Genomic DNA, 15,356 nt, shown 5'->3' with positions numbered 1-15,356 from the left:
CCAAAAATATTTAAAATCTATACAGTTGAAAAATGGCCCCTTGTGAGGGAGAATACCAGTCGGTTATAAATTTAAAAAAATCAATATTTTTCACACTCACGAAAAAAGGTTCATTTGTTGCAAACAGACCACTAAACACAAGCAAAAGGCAACAATGACTTGGTACCACCACAATCGATAAACATTTTTTTGTTCAGAGCAAATGTAAATATCTAAGAGCGGTTTTAAGTCAAAAAGCAAGAGGTCAAACTAAAGTCCTGCATGCAAATTGTTTCAGGACTCAGGCATAAAGATTATACCTGAGCGTCTTCCAGCTGTCCTTCTCCATGTGATTCTCAGGGCCTTCGCTCTCAAAGGAAGCCAGGTACAGAGCTATGGAAGTAGAGAAAGGACATTAGAACTGTAGGCCCCTAAATTGTTCCACTAATCCCATTTTTCATTTGCTCCATAGTTTCCTAATTTCCATGATAAAAGAACAATACTGCCAACATGAAACTCCCGCCACTCACCAATGTGCCCAAAATTTAACAGACGATATGGAATTATAAAATGATGTTAATGAGGAAAAGAGAAATAAAGACGCAGCAAAATCTTGTTCTGTGTAGTGCTGAGGACAACCCACGAGGATCAATATGGCAAACAGTAAGAAAGCCATCCCAAATCTATCTCTATTCTGCAATATTCCTTTTTTTAAACAATTTAAAATGGGGACATTGCAATAACCATACTTAGACCGATTTTTTTTATTTTACAGAATCGTACTGGTCAAAGGGTAGGAAGTTTTTTTCTTTTTTTTAGTAAACATTTTTTAATGTCTGGGGGAATAATTTGCCTCAGTGAAGTTCTAGACTAGATTTAACAGTCCTGTTTGTTCAGGTTGTGTTAATACTCAAAATTCTAAGTTCTACCTTAAAGTGAATGAACTAAGTCAAGATACAAAATGGGGTGAAAGGAATCGCCCTTTAGAAGTTGCTCTTCAAAAAGATGCAACTGGGAGGACAGAAAGGGGTTCAAACACTTTTGTGATTTACTCCAAACTCATTCAGGGAGAACTCATCGGGCCAATCTAAGGGGCATATTAGCAAGAACTTGCGATATTTATCGCAAAACGTGCTTAGCGCGTTTATTTTTATCGCTTCCTATCGCTGGATATTTTAGCGGAGAAAACATGCTATTACCAACGTTTATCTCCACTGTGATAAAATATCCAGCTATAGCGCCGAAATGCCTGAATATCGCTGGAAATCCAGCGATATTCATGCGTTAACGCCATGGTGGACTTAGCCTGATAATCCACCTCCCATTGGGGAATACAGGTAAGTCAGGTTTCAAGCAGGTGTTAATTTCTAGCGATAATTGTGCTTAGCGTGACTTTTTTTATCGCTTCGCCTGCGTTGCTAATAGGCGATAGCTGTGTTAGCGACTGCTTTCAGTCGCTACCAGTTTGGGTACGCCCACTTTGCATGTCAATAGCGATAAATATCGCTGACATGCAAAGCGGGCCCCAAAATGGTCGCTATCGCCTGGAAGCTGTCGCTAACTGCAGTTAGCGACAGCTTGCTGATAGGGCGAAAGAAATATCTCTGCTTTAGCGGCAAAAAGTGCTGCTAAAGCAGTGATACTACCCTTGCTAATATGCCCCTAAATTTCTTGGTTTTTGCCTAGATCTAAATAAAGGAAATGTGTATGTTAATATATCACAGAGAATTCCGAAACTGCTTCAGATATAGCTCACTTGATTACCTATTTTCAACAATGTGACTTCTTCACATACGATCCGAGACCCGACACTAGCAAGCGGGATAATGCACAACACGTGAATCCAGAAGAGATTTCAAACTGAAGAATGAGGCTTGGTGCCAACACGTCTCGTTTGTCTATTTAATAGGAGTGCACTGGATCCAGCTAAACTCATCTTTATCAACGTGCATGCTGTTGCCCAGTGGTCACCAGACCTTTTACACCATAACAAATTAGCTTTTCACAACAGGCTATGCACCATCTAGGTGAAACACTAGTCGTTTCTTGTGTCTAAAGAAATCTAGCTCAGTGGTACAGTGGCCTCTTCTCAAGTACATTGTTTCACTGGCCAATGCAGACTCCTTTGCATGCTAAAGAGTTCACATCTGTTGGGCGACAACATTTGTCACAAAAAATATATTCATCTACACAAAGGATTGCATATGGCATATATATAAAAAAAAAAAGTACGCTGGTATAGTAAAATTTATTTTAATTTCCTCTAAAACACTTTTTGTGGGGAAGAGGAGAATACATGCTTATAACTGGAGAGGTCTTGTATAGGAGAGTTGGGTAAAGGAATTTAATATTTTATTTTAACTAGGACCAATTTCACAAGTCAGACATTCAGCACTCCTCCGCCTTTATGGCTCTGACCACTGCCCAAGAGCAGCCAAGCAACAATGTGTTAGACTTGAACGCTGCAGCTGTGCCTACCTTCTTCGGAGTATATGGGCGCCGACAGCAGGTATGCCTGGATCTTCTTGTCTTTCTCGAATGGACACTCCACCTGCTTCCAGGTCAAGAAATCATGGATCTGTCTGGAGATTTCCCAAAATTTCTGTAGGTATGAGGGAACAAGTGATATGATGTCATTAAAGATGTAGCAACAGTGCTATTGCCCTCTTCCTACAGCTGGCATTTCTAATGATTGGATTAAAAATGTCTGAACTAAACAATTTTCGACTAAGCGGATAACGACGCAAATTGGAATGCCAGGCGGAATGTATTCTGTACATCTGACGGTGACCCCCTGCCTTCCTAGCCATTTTTGGGGTATTCCTTAGGAAGGAGATATTGTTTTATATATGTGGTCTGAAACCTCATAAAGATGGCCTGTCTCGGCCATCTGGATGGAGACAAGATATCACCATCATCAAGGCATGAAAGCAAGAGCTCTAATGAGCCTGCCTCATTCTACCATGATCTCTGCGTGAGATGAGCTCATGTAAATTTTACATCACGGGAACCCATACGACAAGAGCATTGAAAGGCTGTGTTCTCATTGGTCTCACCTTGAAGTTGATGTGCTCGCTGGGCAGGCGGTTGGAGTGGACTTTATGGAGGAAAAATATGTCCTTAATAAACAGGTTAAAGACAGGAATGACAATTTTCTCCCGACTGCTGTTCGCAGATTGCGATCGCTGAGCTGCCCCCTGCAGGGCGGTGCGGTAATTGCAGAAGTTGCTGGAAGGGTCCATGTGATGCTATTTGGAAAGCAAGAAACAGATTTTCAATTAGACAAAAAGGGCATCACCAGGATTATTTCTTTTTTTTTATTGTTAGGACATGAAGCTTGCTCCCTATTCAAGGCCAGCCTGATAAGCCAATTAAATAGTTCTGTAGGTTGAACACCTGTTGCAAAGACTGCTATTGAACACGTGGGACACATATTTAAAAGGCATCAGGGTAGAATCAGCCTTTCATACTCCCATGGGCGCCAAAATGAATACCTTTGAATTTGGCAATAGCATTTACTAGCCAAGCACCAAAAGAGAATTTACTTTGTGGCATGTGTTATGCTAAAGACCAAGTTGTTAATACTCTTGTTATAAATGTGTCTGGCAAAGAGCCACGAGCGTGAGTAACTGAAGTCAAACCCAGTAACTCACTGCTGCAATGTTAACAAAAGCAACTACCCACTGTTACATTGTAACCAAATTCCAGGCTGCTCCGTCTACGCCCTTTAAGTGCTGGTCAAAGCTTCACTGGTAGGGAGCACCACTTCTGAAGGAGAGGGCACAGCGAGTTGTGGGCAGCTGTGGCCCTTCCATATGGCCGGAGGGGTCATGCCCAATCTCCTTTTTCCAGTGAGGAACAGAGCCCGTTAGGCTGAGTGAAGGTCAGCCTGATAGACACTCTTCTTGTTCAGGCCAGGCAGCCAGGAGATAGACATCCGCTAAATGCGCAGGTCCCTGGCTGCCTGAGATTAACTTTGCCAGGCTGAAGTTTTCACAGCTTATGGCCAGGACCTCCTCAGCCTGGCAAAAGTGCCTTGAGGCCCTCCTGCTCCTGACAAGGGGGAAGCTCCACTGATTGCCATGGATCTGAGCGATTCAGTGTTAAGCCCTGAACTGCCTAAGACAGAGTGCGGTCAGTGACACCTCATCACAGAGTAGGGTGGGGGTCAGCAACTCTCACTGGCCCCAGCCCACTCTATGATGAGTGAGTGACTGCTGCCTACCCTCATTGGTTGACCTAGGGTCAGCCAATGAGGGAAGACAGCAGTCCGAACCCTTCTGGTACCGCCAAGGCTTTCCTCACCCAAAGCTGCAGGAAAGTAAAGTTTTAAGTCTTTGAATGTTTGGTGCATGCATGTACGTATAGATGTATGAATTTGTTGTGAGTGAGTGTTGCGAATGGGTGTTTATGTGGGTGTTTCTGAATGCATGAGTGTGTGTGTGTGGCCCGCTCGCTCCCATCCCTGTCAAAATTACTGGCTGACACTGGTCACGGGAAGAGGTGGCAGGAGGCCAGATAGATCTATTTAAAAAAACAGGATCGTGTATATATCTACACACACGACTCCACAGAAGCCATGTACTGTATTTATGTCTCTCCCATTACTCCTCTGCCCATGCGTAGTAGTTGAGTGCAAGGGCAGATGATTTTGAGGGGGCATACATAACATACATTTATAAAATGGGAACTACAGGAATGGTTTTTTACCTTGGGGTTTCCGAATGACATCAAATGGGCGAGAGCGAAGCTCAAGTTGTCTGTGATGGCACTCAGAACCCCTCGGCCCAAAAAATACCTGTAGTTCACGGTTACTCATCTAGAGTTCTACGAATGTGTGCACTTTGCCATTAGATCTTAGATTTTTTCTATCAATATATTTGTGTGCTCTAACAACCTTTTTTCCCCTCTATGTGGCACATTTCCGTGAAAATCTGATTTTTTTTTCAAAGCACTCAAGCTAACATCACTTGTGTTGGGCTACAAATAACAATATATGTTATACCCTGCCAGGTAATCTGGCTAACAGAGAGAAATTTGCAGAAACACATGGTCTTAAATTTCCAACTTTGGTAAAAAAAAAAAAGGGTACCCAAGCGTCTATTTTGAGAAGACCTGGTGGTGATATGCTGGTTTTACAGAGCGAAGTTCAAGGACTCGAGATAACGACAGAGCAAGTGTTTCAGGATGTCTACTTTAACGATTACGTTCCACGACTTTTCCTAAACCGCCCCACTGCTATTTTCTTCCCTATTGATCCATAGGACGTTTTGAATTTTACACACAAATGATATAATTCTGTATAGCGTATTTTGCCTAATAGGTCATTAATTCATCCAACAAGAAGATTGACCATTTGTAATAGGGTGTAGTACCGAGCATCTACCACAAGATGGAGCAATTTGCAAATGGTTGTCACACTGACAAGCCAAAACACCTGTTGCTCTTGAAAAAAGAGATTTTCGTGGAGCAGCTGTCACCTGGATGTGAACGTGTCCGTGCAGGCTGCATGGACTCTTCCGGACTGTTTGAAATAGATTGATAAAAGCACCATTCAACAGTGGTTTCAAATTCTACGTCTTCTCTCGTGCAGACCAGGAGCTCAACTGTTTAAGACACCAGCTGTGAGGGGCTTGTAATGCTGGAATTAGAACAAAGCTTCCCTCAGCCTTTCATCCTCCCAAAGACGAGAGTGTGATTCGTGCCCATGAAGCACTAATGCTTGCGTTGTATCTGCAAGTGTTCCTGCTAATTGAACTGAGGCGCGAGGGACTTTGTGCATCATGTCATAGTAACCTATGCAAGGAACAACTGGTGCTGGAACAATTTTCAGAGGGCAGGTGCTGCCATTGATGTTAGATTACTGAAGTCGCAAGGATTGTGAAAAATCCAAGCATCACACAAAGAACAAAAGTCGCAAATCTCCCATGCCCATTCAGCAGGAGAGTGGTATGGGTGTGGTATGTAGCCATTCTTGCATTTCGGAGCACTGGCGTGGTAGCACACTGTCATTTACAGAAAGCAACTTTTCCTCTGAAATGGCCACTAAATGTACAGATAAAACTATATAGCGCAAATGATAGTGTGTGCAACTCAGGCTTCAGAGAATGTTTATCATTTGCACATCTCCAAATACAGTGCCTTGATTTGTTGTTGCCATATTATTGCAGAATTATCCACAAAAAATGCTTCATTTGTGCTTCCGAATTGATTCAATATTTTGTAATCTCTATTGTTCATTTACAGGGATTGAAATGTTGTTGTGCGTTAGAAAAAAGTCGAATCTACCTACCTGTAGCCCCGGCCTGAGTGTCACCTAGGTCAATTGTAAACATTTGCAGTCAGAGAAAGAAAAGTAAACACTAGTTTCACTAATAATAGAATCAGAAGACTTTGCCAGACATTTGAACTTTTCCTTTGAACCCTCGGCCACTAGGACGAAATAGGCACAAAGTTTAAAGGCCTCTTTAGGGCTCATTCACCTTCTGAACTCTAGCATGGTTATTCTGGGGATGCATCAGCACCCCGCCTTCCAGTGCCTATGCATGGAACATGAAGGAATAATGTAGTTCAAGATCAAGGAACTTGGATGCGAGACTATTTCCTTAATCAAGGAACTTGGATGTGAGAACTCTGATACTGCAACTTATTTTCCTCCACACAAATGAAGGAAATTCCAGCCCAAGCATTTCTGTTTTAGCAGCACTATCCTTCCTACTCAGGATTAGTGTGAAGTAATAACTCTACGGACGGCATCTGTGCAGAACAGTGCTGCCAACGGATGTATGACATTACAACGCATGCTTTTACCACGCATGCCTTTACAACGCGGTTTTTACAACGCATGCCTTTACAACGCATAGTGCTTTGGGGCGCTGGGTAGTGAATAGTTTAATTTACTATTCCAACTCCAGTCCCCGCGGATAGTAGGGAAAGTGTTTGATAGTAAATTAAACCTATTCCCTATCCTAGAGCGCCCCCCAGCGCAATGCGTTGTAATGGTTTGCGTTGTAAAAGTTGCGTCGTAAAGGCACTGTGTGGTAAAAGTTGCGTTGTAAAGGATGTTTCCCGCTGCCAACACTTTTAGAACCACAACCAAACTCTAACATACTTAGATTTAGTGGAATGAGAATGGTGATTTTTCTTTTAATATAACTAAAGCATTGTGTTGTAGCACACTGTCATTACAGACATCATATTTTCCATTGAAATGGCCACTAAAATTGCACTGACATACAATGTTACTGATAAAACTATACTACACACTCATAATGTGCGGAAATTGGGTTTAAATGAATAACAGCCGTTTGTGCATCATAAGGGTGTTTTGATCATACTATAATCATTGTTTGCATACCACTTCAGAATTACACAAAACATATGCTTCGTTTTTGCTTTCCTAACTGCTGAATGTCTACAGTTCCTGAAGAAAATGACATCCTTCGGCTTTCTTCTTTCCCACTCCCTGTACCCCAGCAGATTGTCAATTAATACACTTTACTTTTCTTTCCCTGACTGCAATCTCCATTAAAAAAAACAGTAATTTGTCAAAAGACATTGTCTTACATTTGACCTCTGTCTTCGAAGCACAGGAAATGTGATAAGATAAAGGCAGAATTTAAAGGCATTTTGATGTATTGCTTGGACTTTCGCGACCCACAAAAAAAGAAGAAAAAAAAAAGTAGTTCCCATAGTTTGGGAAACACTAGCATAGAAGGAACCTCTGGGCTGTAGTATTTATTTCCTGCCACTAGAGAGCACATCAGTCAACATGCACTGTGCATTGTTCTCAGATGTCTCGTCATCCCATAGGTTCAACAATAATGACCAGGGTAGGCTGCAAGTAGAAGATGGACAATTGGTAATAGGGTGCAGAGAAGACGAAAGGGAAGGGGGGGAGGGGGGGTTGGTAAGAGAGGGAGGGAAGAGCCGACCTTTCAGAAATCGCTGGGAATCAGGGTAAAGCGCTGAGTTGGGGGGGGGGGGGGTAGAATTAAACGTATGAAGAGTGGGTAAAAGCTAATGATATTCTACCTCGACTCTGGAAATGCTAATCTTACCCACCAAGATTCAAGTTTACACCATAGTAGCGTACAAGGTCTTGCAGCAAACATTACCTCGCTGAGCGACATCACAAGTATTCCGTTACCTATCTGCTGCCATGAACCATATTATAATAAAGCTTTTATCGTGGTGGATTGAAAATTGATTTAATCAGTGTTTCGCTATCATGGACTTCATAAACATTTTGTTGCATGTCACGGGATACATTTCCCTATGTTGAATGCTGTGAATTTACAAGGAAGAAAACATCTGTTTGAGATGTGATCACCTGACAACACATTTCATGTTGTCAAATCCCTCTTTAAGCGTCGTCGTTTCAACCACATCTACTCAAAGTGCAGGAAGCAGCGGGGCAAAGCAGTGGGTTTTAATGAGAGGACGATGGCTACACCAAATCACCTTTTAAGCCGTTTGCACTTCAGTGTAAGAGCGAACACACATGCAGTCAGGTGGAGAGAGGTTTTTGGTCAAGCCCAGTTAGACATTAGAATCATAACCTGCTCTCCATGAACGCTCGGTGTGCTTTTGAACAAGTCACTTTGTCTGGATTTTCATAAAGTCCACTTAAGATTAGATAACTTTGGCCACCCCCCCCCCCAAAAAAAAAAACGTATAATAAAAATGTACACATAATTGCACATACCTCCAATACATCGAATTTGGCAGTTTTCACTTTAGACCACGTCTTTTTCAGTCGGGCCACTGGACTTAAATTCATTCCAGCTGAATAAAAAAAAAATATTTGAAAAAGTAATGTTAATGAGCAGCTTCAGTGCATGTTCTCATTTCACTAGCTAAGAGATTGGCGCAGCTGCAAGTGAACACTGTAAAACACACAACCCATGGTCTATGTGCCAAATTATTAATAAACAAATCTCCTTTTAAAGCCACAACTACTGGTTTGCAGCTTATAGAGCTGTAGGTTCATATGTTGTGCGCACTCCTCCCATCTAGCGTTGGGTGAAGACATTCTTAGAGCTTTGCAAAATATGCCTAAACCTAATGGTTAAAAGAAAAAGAAAAATCTAAGGTGGAGTCTTTGTGCAGGTGCAGTGCTGACTTCGGGGAGGGGTCACAAATCACCTTGAAACCGTAACCTCTACTTCAATTAAAAACAACTTGCAATATCTGATCTGACCACTAGATGGCAGAAGTATGCAAAGCATATGATCTGTAGTAACACACGCTTCAAACATGTACTGCTAGAGGCACTTGTGGCTGGCATGGGTTGCAAAACATTTTCCCTTTTTACAAACTGGCCAGCATTGCGTTCAGCGGGGCAATCTGTGAAACGAGAATACGCAACTTCCTTGACCTGCACCCACTCTTGAAATTCAGGTTTGTGCTGATGGGAATCCTGTGCAATACTGAGATAAACCAGGAAACCGAGTGCAGAGGTTTTTAATTTGCCACACAATTCACAAATGTCTACACCTATTTTTGTTGACCGACTGCGAGGCATGCCACATAATAATCCAAATTTTGTTATTTAAGAAGAAATAAAGTCTCTCGTCTGGTGAGTCTGACATGCTCCAAAACGAAGAGTAGCCCTTATGAAAGGTGAGACAATCATTTTGAGAATTAGTCAGGTGTGTGGCTAATCATACCCTGAGTCGCTTTGATTGGCTGGAGATGCAGCCTGTGTGTACTTACAGATAATAGCCATCATGGAGTTGAAGTTGCCGATATTGAAGCATTCACGAGCCACGTCGATGAAGAACTCCACGATCCGCGTTCGTTGCTTCTTTTTCACCGCCTGCAGGCCGGAAAGAAGGGATACTTTAGAGTTAGACAAACTCGTCCACACAACCTGGCTTGGTCCACTAGTTGAACCGTGAGGAGATAGGGGAGGGTCACTACAGATTAGAACGGTAAAAAGGAAAATCCAGGAGCTTGCAAAGGAAGTGGTCTGGATGCTTTATTACACGTCCTACTTCAAGGCGTCACCCATAATGAGACACCTTCTCATCTTAACCCAATCAATATACCCCTTTGTCAAACCTATCAAAATGGAGGACAAAGCGGCCTTCAGTATCGGTTGGATAATGTTCTGTAAACCTTTGTTTATTTCGACACTTTGCTACGAGGCAATCTAAAAGTAAAGGCTAGAAGCAGAGCTAGTTCCCACCTATGCTCCTGTGCTGTGCGGACGGTTGTTCTTTCCCCAAATATATTTATGTCTATATGTAACTCAGGAATACATCTAGTAAGGGGCCCAATATGAGTATCATAAAAATTTGGTCCAGCAATCCCCCCCCCCCCCCCCCCGAAAGTCCTGATATAGCAGACATGAGTAACTCTGGGGTAAGGCATTTCTGCACATTGCAAGATTTTGGGGAATAACATATGGGAATCAGTGTTTTTGCACCGATTGATATATGTATCTGCCAGGTGTTTCGCCCAAATGCTGCCTGTTTTCAGCAGGTGAAATATACTGATCTTGTACGTTCCTACAGGACTAGTAATCCTGATGGGGCCAGTTATTTGAGTTACTAGTCTAATCCGGATTACTGCTCCATGTTTAGTGAGTGAATGCAGCAATCCTCCAACTGTCTTTGAATCAAGCAGGGAAGAAGTGACATCCTTGTGGACATGTTTGACAAATGCGCCATGATATATTTTTTTGGGGGGGTGGGGGTGTTTATATAGCACAAACTCGACCCGAAGGTATCGGAGCGCTTTACATGAGCACCGGTTGCATTACAGACAGACACATTCATTTTGGTAGCTATGGGGAGATTAAGTGATTTGCCCAGAATCACAGAATGTTGAGCGTCCCTGCCGAGACTCGAACCCGACTCCCCAGCTCCGAGGTCGACCACTCTAGCCTTTAGGCTACCACGTCAATGCATCTCACATCTGCCACTGGCATGATCTTTAAAGCGCTAGGTCGTGTACATTTCCACATGGTTTGTGCTCGCTGTCAGGCTGGAGCCTGTGCGGTATCTTACTTTGTACGTGGTGCGCAGTGTGTGTTTCGGTGCTTTCAGGGGTGCCTTTCTTTTATCATCGCCCATCAACGCCGATGAGCTTCAAACCCGGTGCTAACCAAATCGCATTGTTGACAATGTAGTTCTGGATTTCTCAGGCTATCAAAGTAACACATAAGCTAGTAGTGACTTAAGCTACCTGTGATGCTGAATGTCTAGTGTTCCCCAGTGAGTTCATTGGCAAGGAAATTTGTATCTGGATTCTTAAGGGGCTGGGTGTAGGTGGAGAACGCAGGTGCATGGTGTCTGGATGACGTTAACGGGGAAGTGTTATTTAGTCTGTTTAATGCCTTGGGAATCTGTAGTCTCTAAAGTGTTACCTTCCTCTTTTTTAACACTTGCCCGAGAAGAGCTATTGAAGAAAAACATAGTTGAAACACAGATAGAGTATATTTAGGGCCACTGGAATTATGCGATTGCACGGCCACGTCGCTTTTCGCATCATTATAGATTTGCCAGAAAATCTCCCATCTGCTGCATAATTTGCAGATTCTAACCCCCCCCTAAAAATACCATTGTTTCTAGCTCAAACGGTTCAAAAGTTACTAGAAGCGTTGAGATGTGTTGCCGCACAGTGGAAGGTCCTTTCCAAAGTTTGAATGGTCATCGCCGCCACAGACGACATCAGGCGCCAACTAGACAACGGCGAAACATCAGCCCTCATCCTCCTGGATCTATCAACCGCCTTCGACACGGTCTGCCATCGCACTCTAAAGACACACCTCCTAGAAGCTGGAATCCAAGAGAAGACTCTCGACTGGACCACGTCCTTCCTTGCCCGGCAGAACCCAGAGCGTCCGCCTCCCACCCTTACGATCTGAAGCCACCGACATCATCTGCGGCGTCCCCCAGGGCTCATCCCTCAGCCCGACTCTGTTTAACGTCTACATGCCCCACTCGCACAAGTGGCCCGCCATCACGACCTCAACATCATCTCCAACGCCGACGACACCCAGCTCACCCTCTCCCTCGCCAAGGACCCACACACCTCCAAAACCAACCTCCACGAGGGAATGAAGGCCGTCGATGACTGGATGAGGAGCAGCCGTCTGAAGCTGAACACGGACAAGACGGAGGTCCTCATCCTCGGACCCACCCCCTCAGCCTGGGACGACTCAGGGTGGCCGACCACACTGGGAACAGCACCAACACCCACCGACCATACACACAACCTAGGTTTCATCCTCGACTCCCCCCTCTCCATGTCTAAGCAGGCCAACGCTGTCTCCTCCTCCTGCTACAACACCCTCCGCATGCTCCGCAGGATCTATCAGTGGATCCCGACCGAAACAAGAAGAACGGTGACACAGGCCCTCGTCAGCAGCACTCTGGACTACGGCAACGCACTCTACGCAGGAATCCCAGCCAAACACCTACGACGACTACAACGCATCCAAAATGCCTCCGCCCGACTGATCGCCAAGTCCCCCGCCGCAACCACATCACCCCCCACATGAGAGACCTACACTGGCTCCCCGTCGACAAGAGGATCACCTTCAAACTCCTCACCCACACACACAAAGCACTCCACAACGCCGGACCAGCCTACCTGAACAGCAGACTCAGCTTCCACACCCCCACCCGCCATCTCAGCTCCGCCAGCTTCACCCTCGCTGCTGTCCCCGCATCCAATGGACGACCTCCGGTGGCAGATCCTTCTCCTACCTCGCCGCCAAGACCTGGAACACCCTCCCTTATCACACATACGGCAGACCCAAGACCTACTTGCCTTCAGAAGGCTCCTCAAGGCCTGGCTCTTCGAGCAGTAGCAGCACCCCCCTCCCCACAACGCCTTGGGACCCTCACGGGTAAGTAGCGCACTTTACAAGTACTCCGATTGATTGATTGATTGATTGGTTGCTTACTGATATATTTAAGTGTTGAACTGAAATAAATGAGATGCAACCAATGCCCAGACAGTGTTAACAAGTGTAAAAATTACAAAATAATGACATAATACATTCATATAATGTGCTGGATTACGCTACATAATTTGGCTTTTCTGGGCCGCATAATTTAATCAACCCCACCGCATAATTTGGCAAACATTGCCACATAATTCCAGTGGCCCCAGGATATTTCACGACAACTGTGCTACGCACGTTGCCTGTGACATCGCAAGGACAGTCAAATGTGGGCAAACACACTCTTAACTTTGAACTCACCCGGCAGATCTCAGTGGCTACCAGCATACTGAGGCAGTTAAACCAGTTGTCGTACGCCTCCAGGTTGTATGTCTTTCCCATGTCTGTACTCCGGCACTGAAAAGGGAGAAGGGAGTGGTGTAAACTACAGTAATAAAGATGCAGACATTGCCTACCAGAGCCTTGTCACCATCAGAGTGCCTGGTATTCTGCACCGTGCAAAGCTAGTGATCTGCACCAGGCCACACTGTATCAGACGCCATCAGCCAATAAGGGTCTTTAGACAAGAGTGCTGTGCATGCCGGGATTTTTGGGCCCACAGTTCCAATGGAAGAAGGACAACTTCGAGTTACTGAATGGAAATGATTGTGGTTTAAAAGCCTGGCACTAGCTGGAGGGGTTGCACTTTATACAGTAAACATTTAGGAGCCGAAGGTGGGGGGGAGGAGAATAGGTTAGATGTATAGAAACAGATATGGGGAAAGGGGGAGGAGATGAGAAAGAGAGCAGATGGGTGGGAGTGAGACACATGAAGGAAAGATTGTGTCAGGAAAAGAGACAGAAAGTGACAAAGAAAAGAGAGCAAGAAAAAGATAATCTAAATATGAGCTCCGATACATATATATTTTTTCATTGTACAGATGAAATATTACATAAATCACGATTACAGGGCTTCGCAGATTTAGCATATTTTTGTTTTTTCTTACACTTTTTATTTAATTTACACCGCTTCTCTCACCACTTCGTAGAATACAAAGGAAAAATGGAAATCACACATGGAAACTGCACTCGCACGGGGGAGGTGGTAGGAAAGACACGAGACCGAGGGAAGAGAGCGAGAGACGCATGAACAGACAGCGTTGATCCATGTAGAAACAGAAGGGGTAAAGCATGACATACACAGTCGACCGTGAAGCAAGACAATTGGCCAAGACGCAAAAAATAGAAGATTTTATCATTATGAGGACCCCTTTGGTTGAATGTGTGTGTCCCAAATTAATGTACAAATACAGAATGACAACTTGACTATCCTATCCTGTGGAATTCAACGTCAATTTTCTTTTGCATGTCAATTCGAACAGGTCGACTCCTTTCTGTCAATTCTTATTAAGGTTTACTGTAAATGTTCACAACAAGGAGACCCAGGGCTTTAAGTGGGATGAAAAAACTGGAGGGTCTCTCAAAGGGGCGTGTCCAATGTATTTAAGGGTGTGGCTTAAAAACACTTAAGCTAAAAAAATCTGTGCTTAGTGTAGTGTGCCGCCCGACTTGCATTTTGCTGTTTCTGTTGTTGCATCTAGATATATATAATACAACATCATACCTACAACAAGTCAGGACTATTGGCTGTGTCAATGGTTGTTAGTTGCATAAGATAAATAAGCAGCAACTATGGCTTGTATATAATGTTAAAAAAGCTTCCACTTAAAGCCCTGGTGACACCAGGACAATGCGGCTGCTCCAAAATTTCAAGAACAGAAGGGAAATCCAGTGAGAAAATGACTCTTTAAAGGATTTCCCTTCCCCTACAATGCTCCCCTGGCATGACGTCATGCCCTAACTTCTCCACTAGTGAGACGTGAGCAGTGTGAGCACACGCACATCAATTTGCTTGCTGTCACTGCAAGACCGCCTGTGCCAGGGCGCAAAACAGAGCCCGATAGAGACCCGTTTCGAGGCCTTCTTTAAAAAAAACTGCTGGTGCTCAGCACTGGTGAGACCCGGCCCACTTAAAGACCTGAGGAGACCCTATATCTGACCTTTGACTAACTTCCTCCAGCTCAATCATGAGTTAATTCAAGCTTTTCTTCCTTTCCTCTTTAACCGTTCTCCGGTTCTTTTCTTCCCCCTTCTTCACTTCTTATGTACTTTTCTGCAGTGAAGACGATCACCTCTTCCCTACTTTCAGGCTTTTAATTTTATCCCCCAACCATCCATTTCCACCCTGCACCTTGTTGGTGCCATAACACCCAAGAGTAAAATTTTCCAAATTCAGTAAAACCAGTATGGGATTAACCTCGCTCCCGCGAGTGTTCCTGGAGTCCACTCACTGTCATGCGCACTTGTTAGCAGACAATACTGTTGCATGTACATACCTTATGGTTATCCAGCGAGTCCATGTGGCACACGATCTGCATCAAATCCTCTGGATAGATGTTCCTCAGCCGCTCCTGAAGGC

General features: G+C 44.1%; 1 protein-coding gene across 1 annotated transcript in view; it reads right to left on the bottom strand.

The window, feature by feature from the left end:
* The window catches only part of RASGEF1A (RasGEF domain family member 1A), a 77,863-nt gene that overhangs the window by 6,887 nt on the left and 55,620 nt on the right, over window positions 1-15,356 (bottom strand). The window contains exons 6-12 of the mRNA XM_078642939.1: window positions 15,274-15,348; window positions 13,199-13,294; window positions 9,697-9,799; window positions 8,687-8,766; window positions 3,036-3,227; window positions 2,458-2,581; window positions 300-372 (exon numbers count right to left, since the gene is read on the bottom strand). Of these exons, the coding sequence (XP_078499065.1) occupies window positions 300-372; window positions 2,458-2,581; window positions 3,036-3,227; window positions 8,687-8,766; window positions 9,697-9,799; window positions 13,199-13,294; window positions 15,274-15,348 (743 nt within the window). The remainder of the gene's footprint in view (window positions 1-299; window positions 373-2,457; window positions 2,582-3,035; window positions 3,228-8,686; window positions 8,767-9,696; window positions 9,800-13,198; window positions 13,295-15,273; window positions 15,349-15,356) is intronic.

This window comes from Lissotriton helveticus, chromosome 5_1, assembly GCF_964261635.1.
Source record: "Lissotriton helveticus chromosome 5_1, aLisHel1.1, whole genome shotgun sequence".
NCBI classification, from domain to species: domain Eukaryota; kingdom Metazoa; phylum Chordata; class Amphibia; order Caudata; family Salamandridae; genus Lissotriton; species Lissotriton helveticus.
Note: the sequence above shows the minus strand (reverse complement) of the source record. Positions and strands in the feature narration are given on the sequence as shown.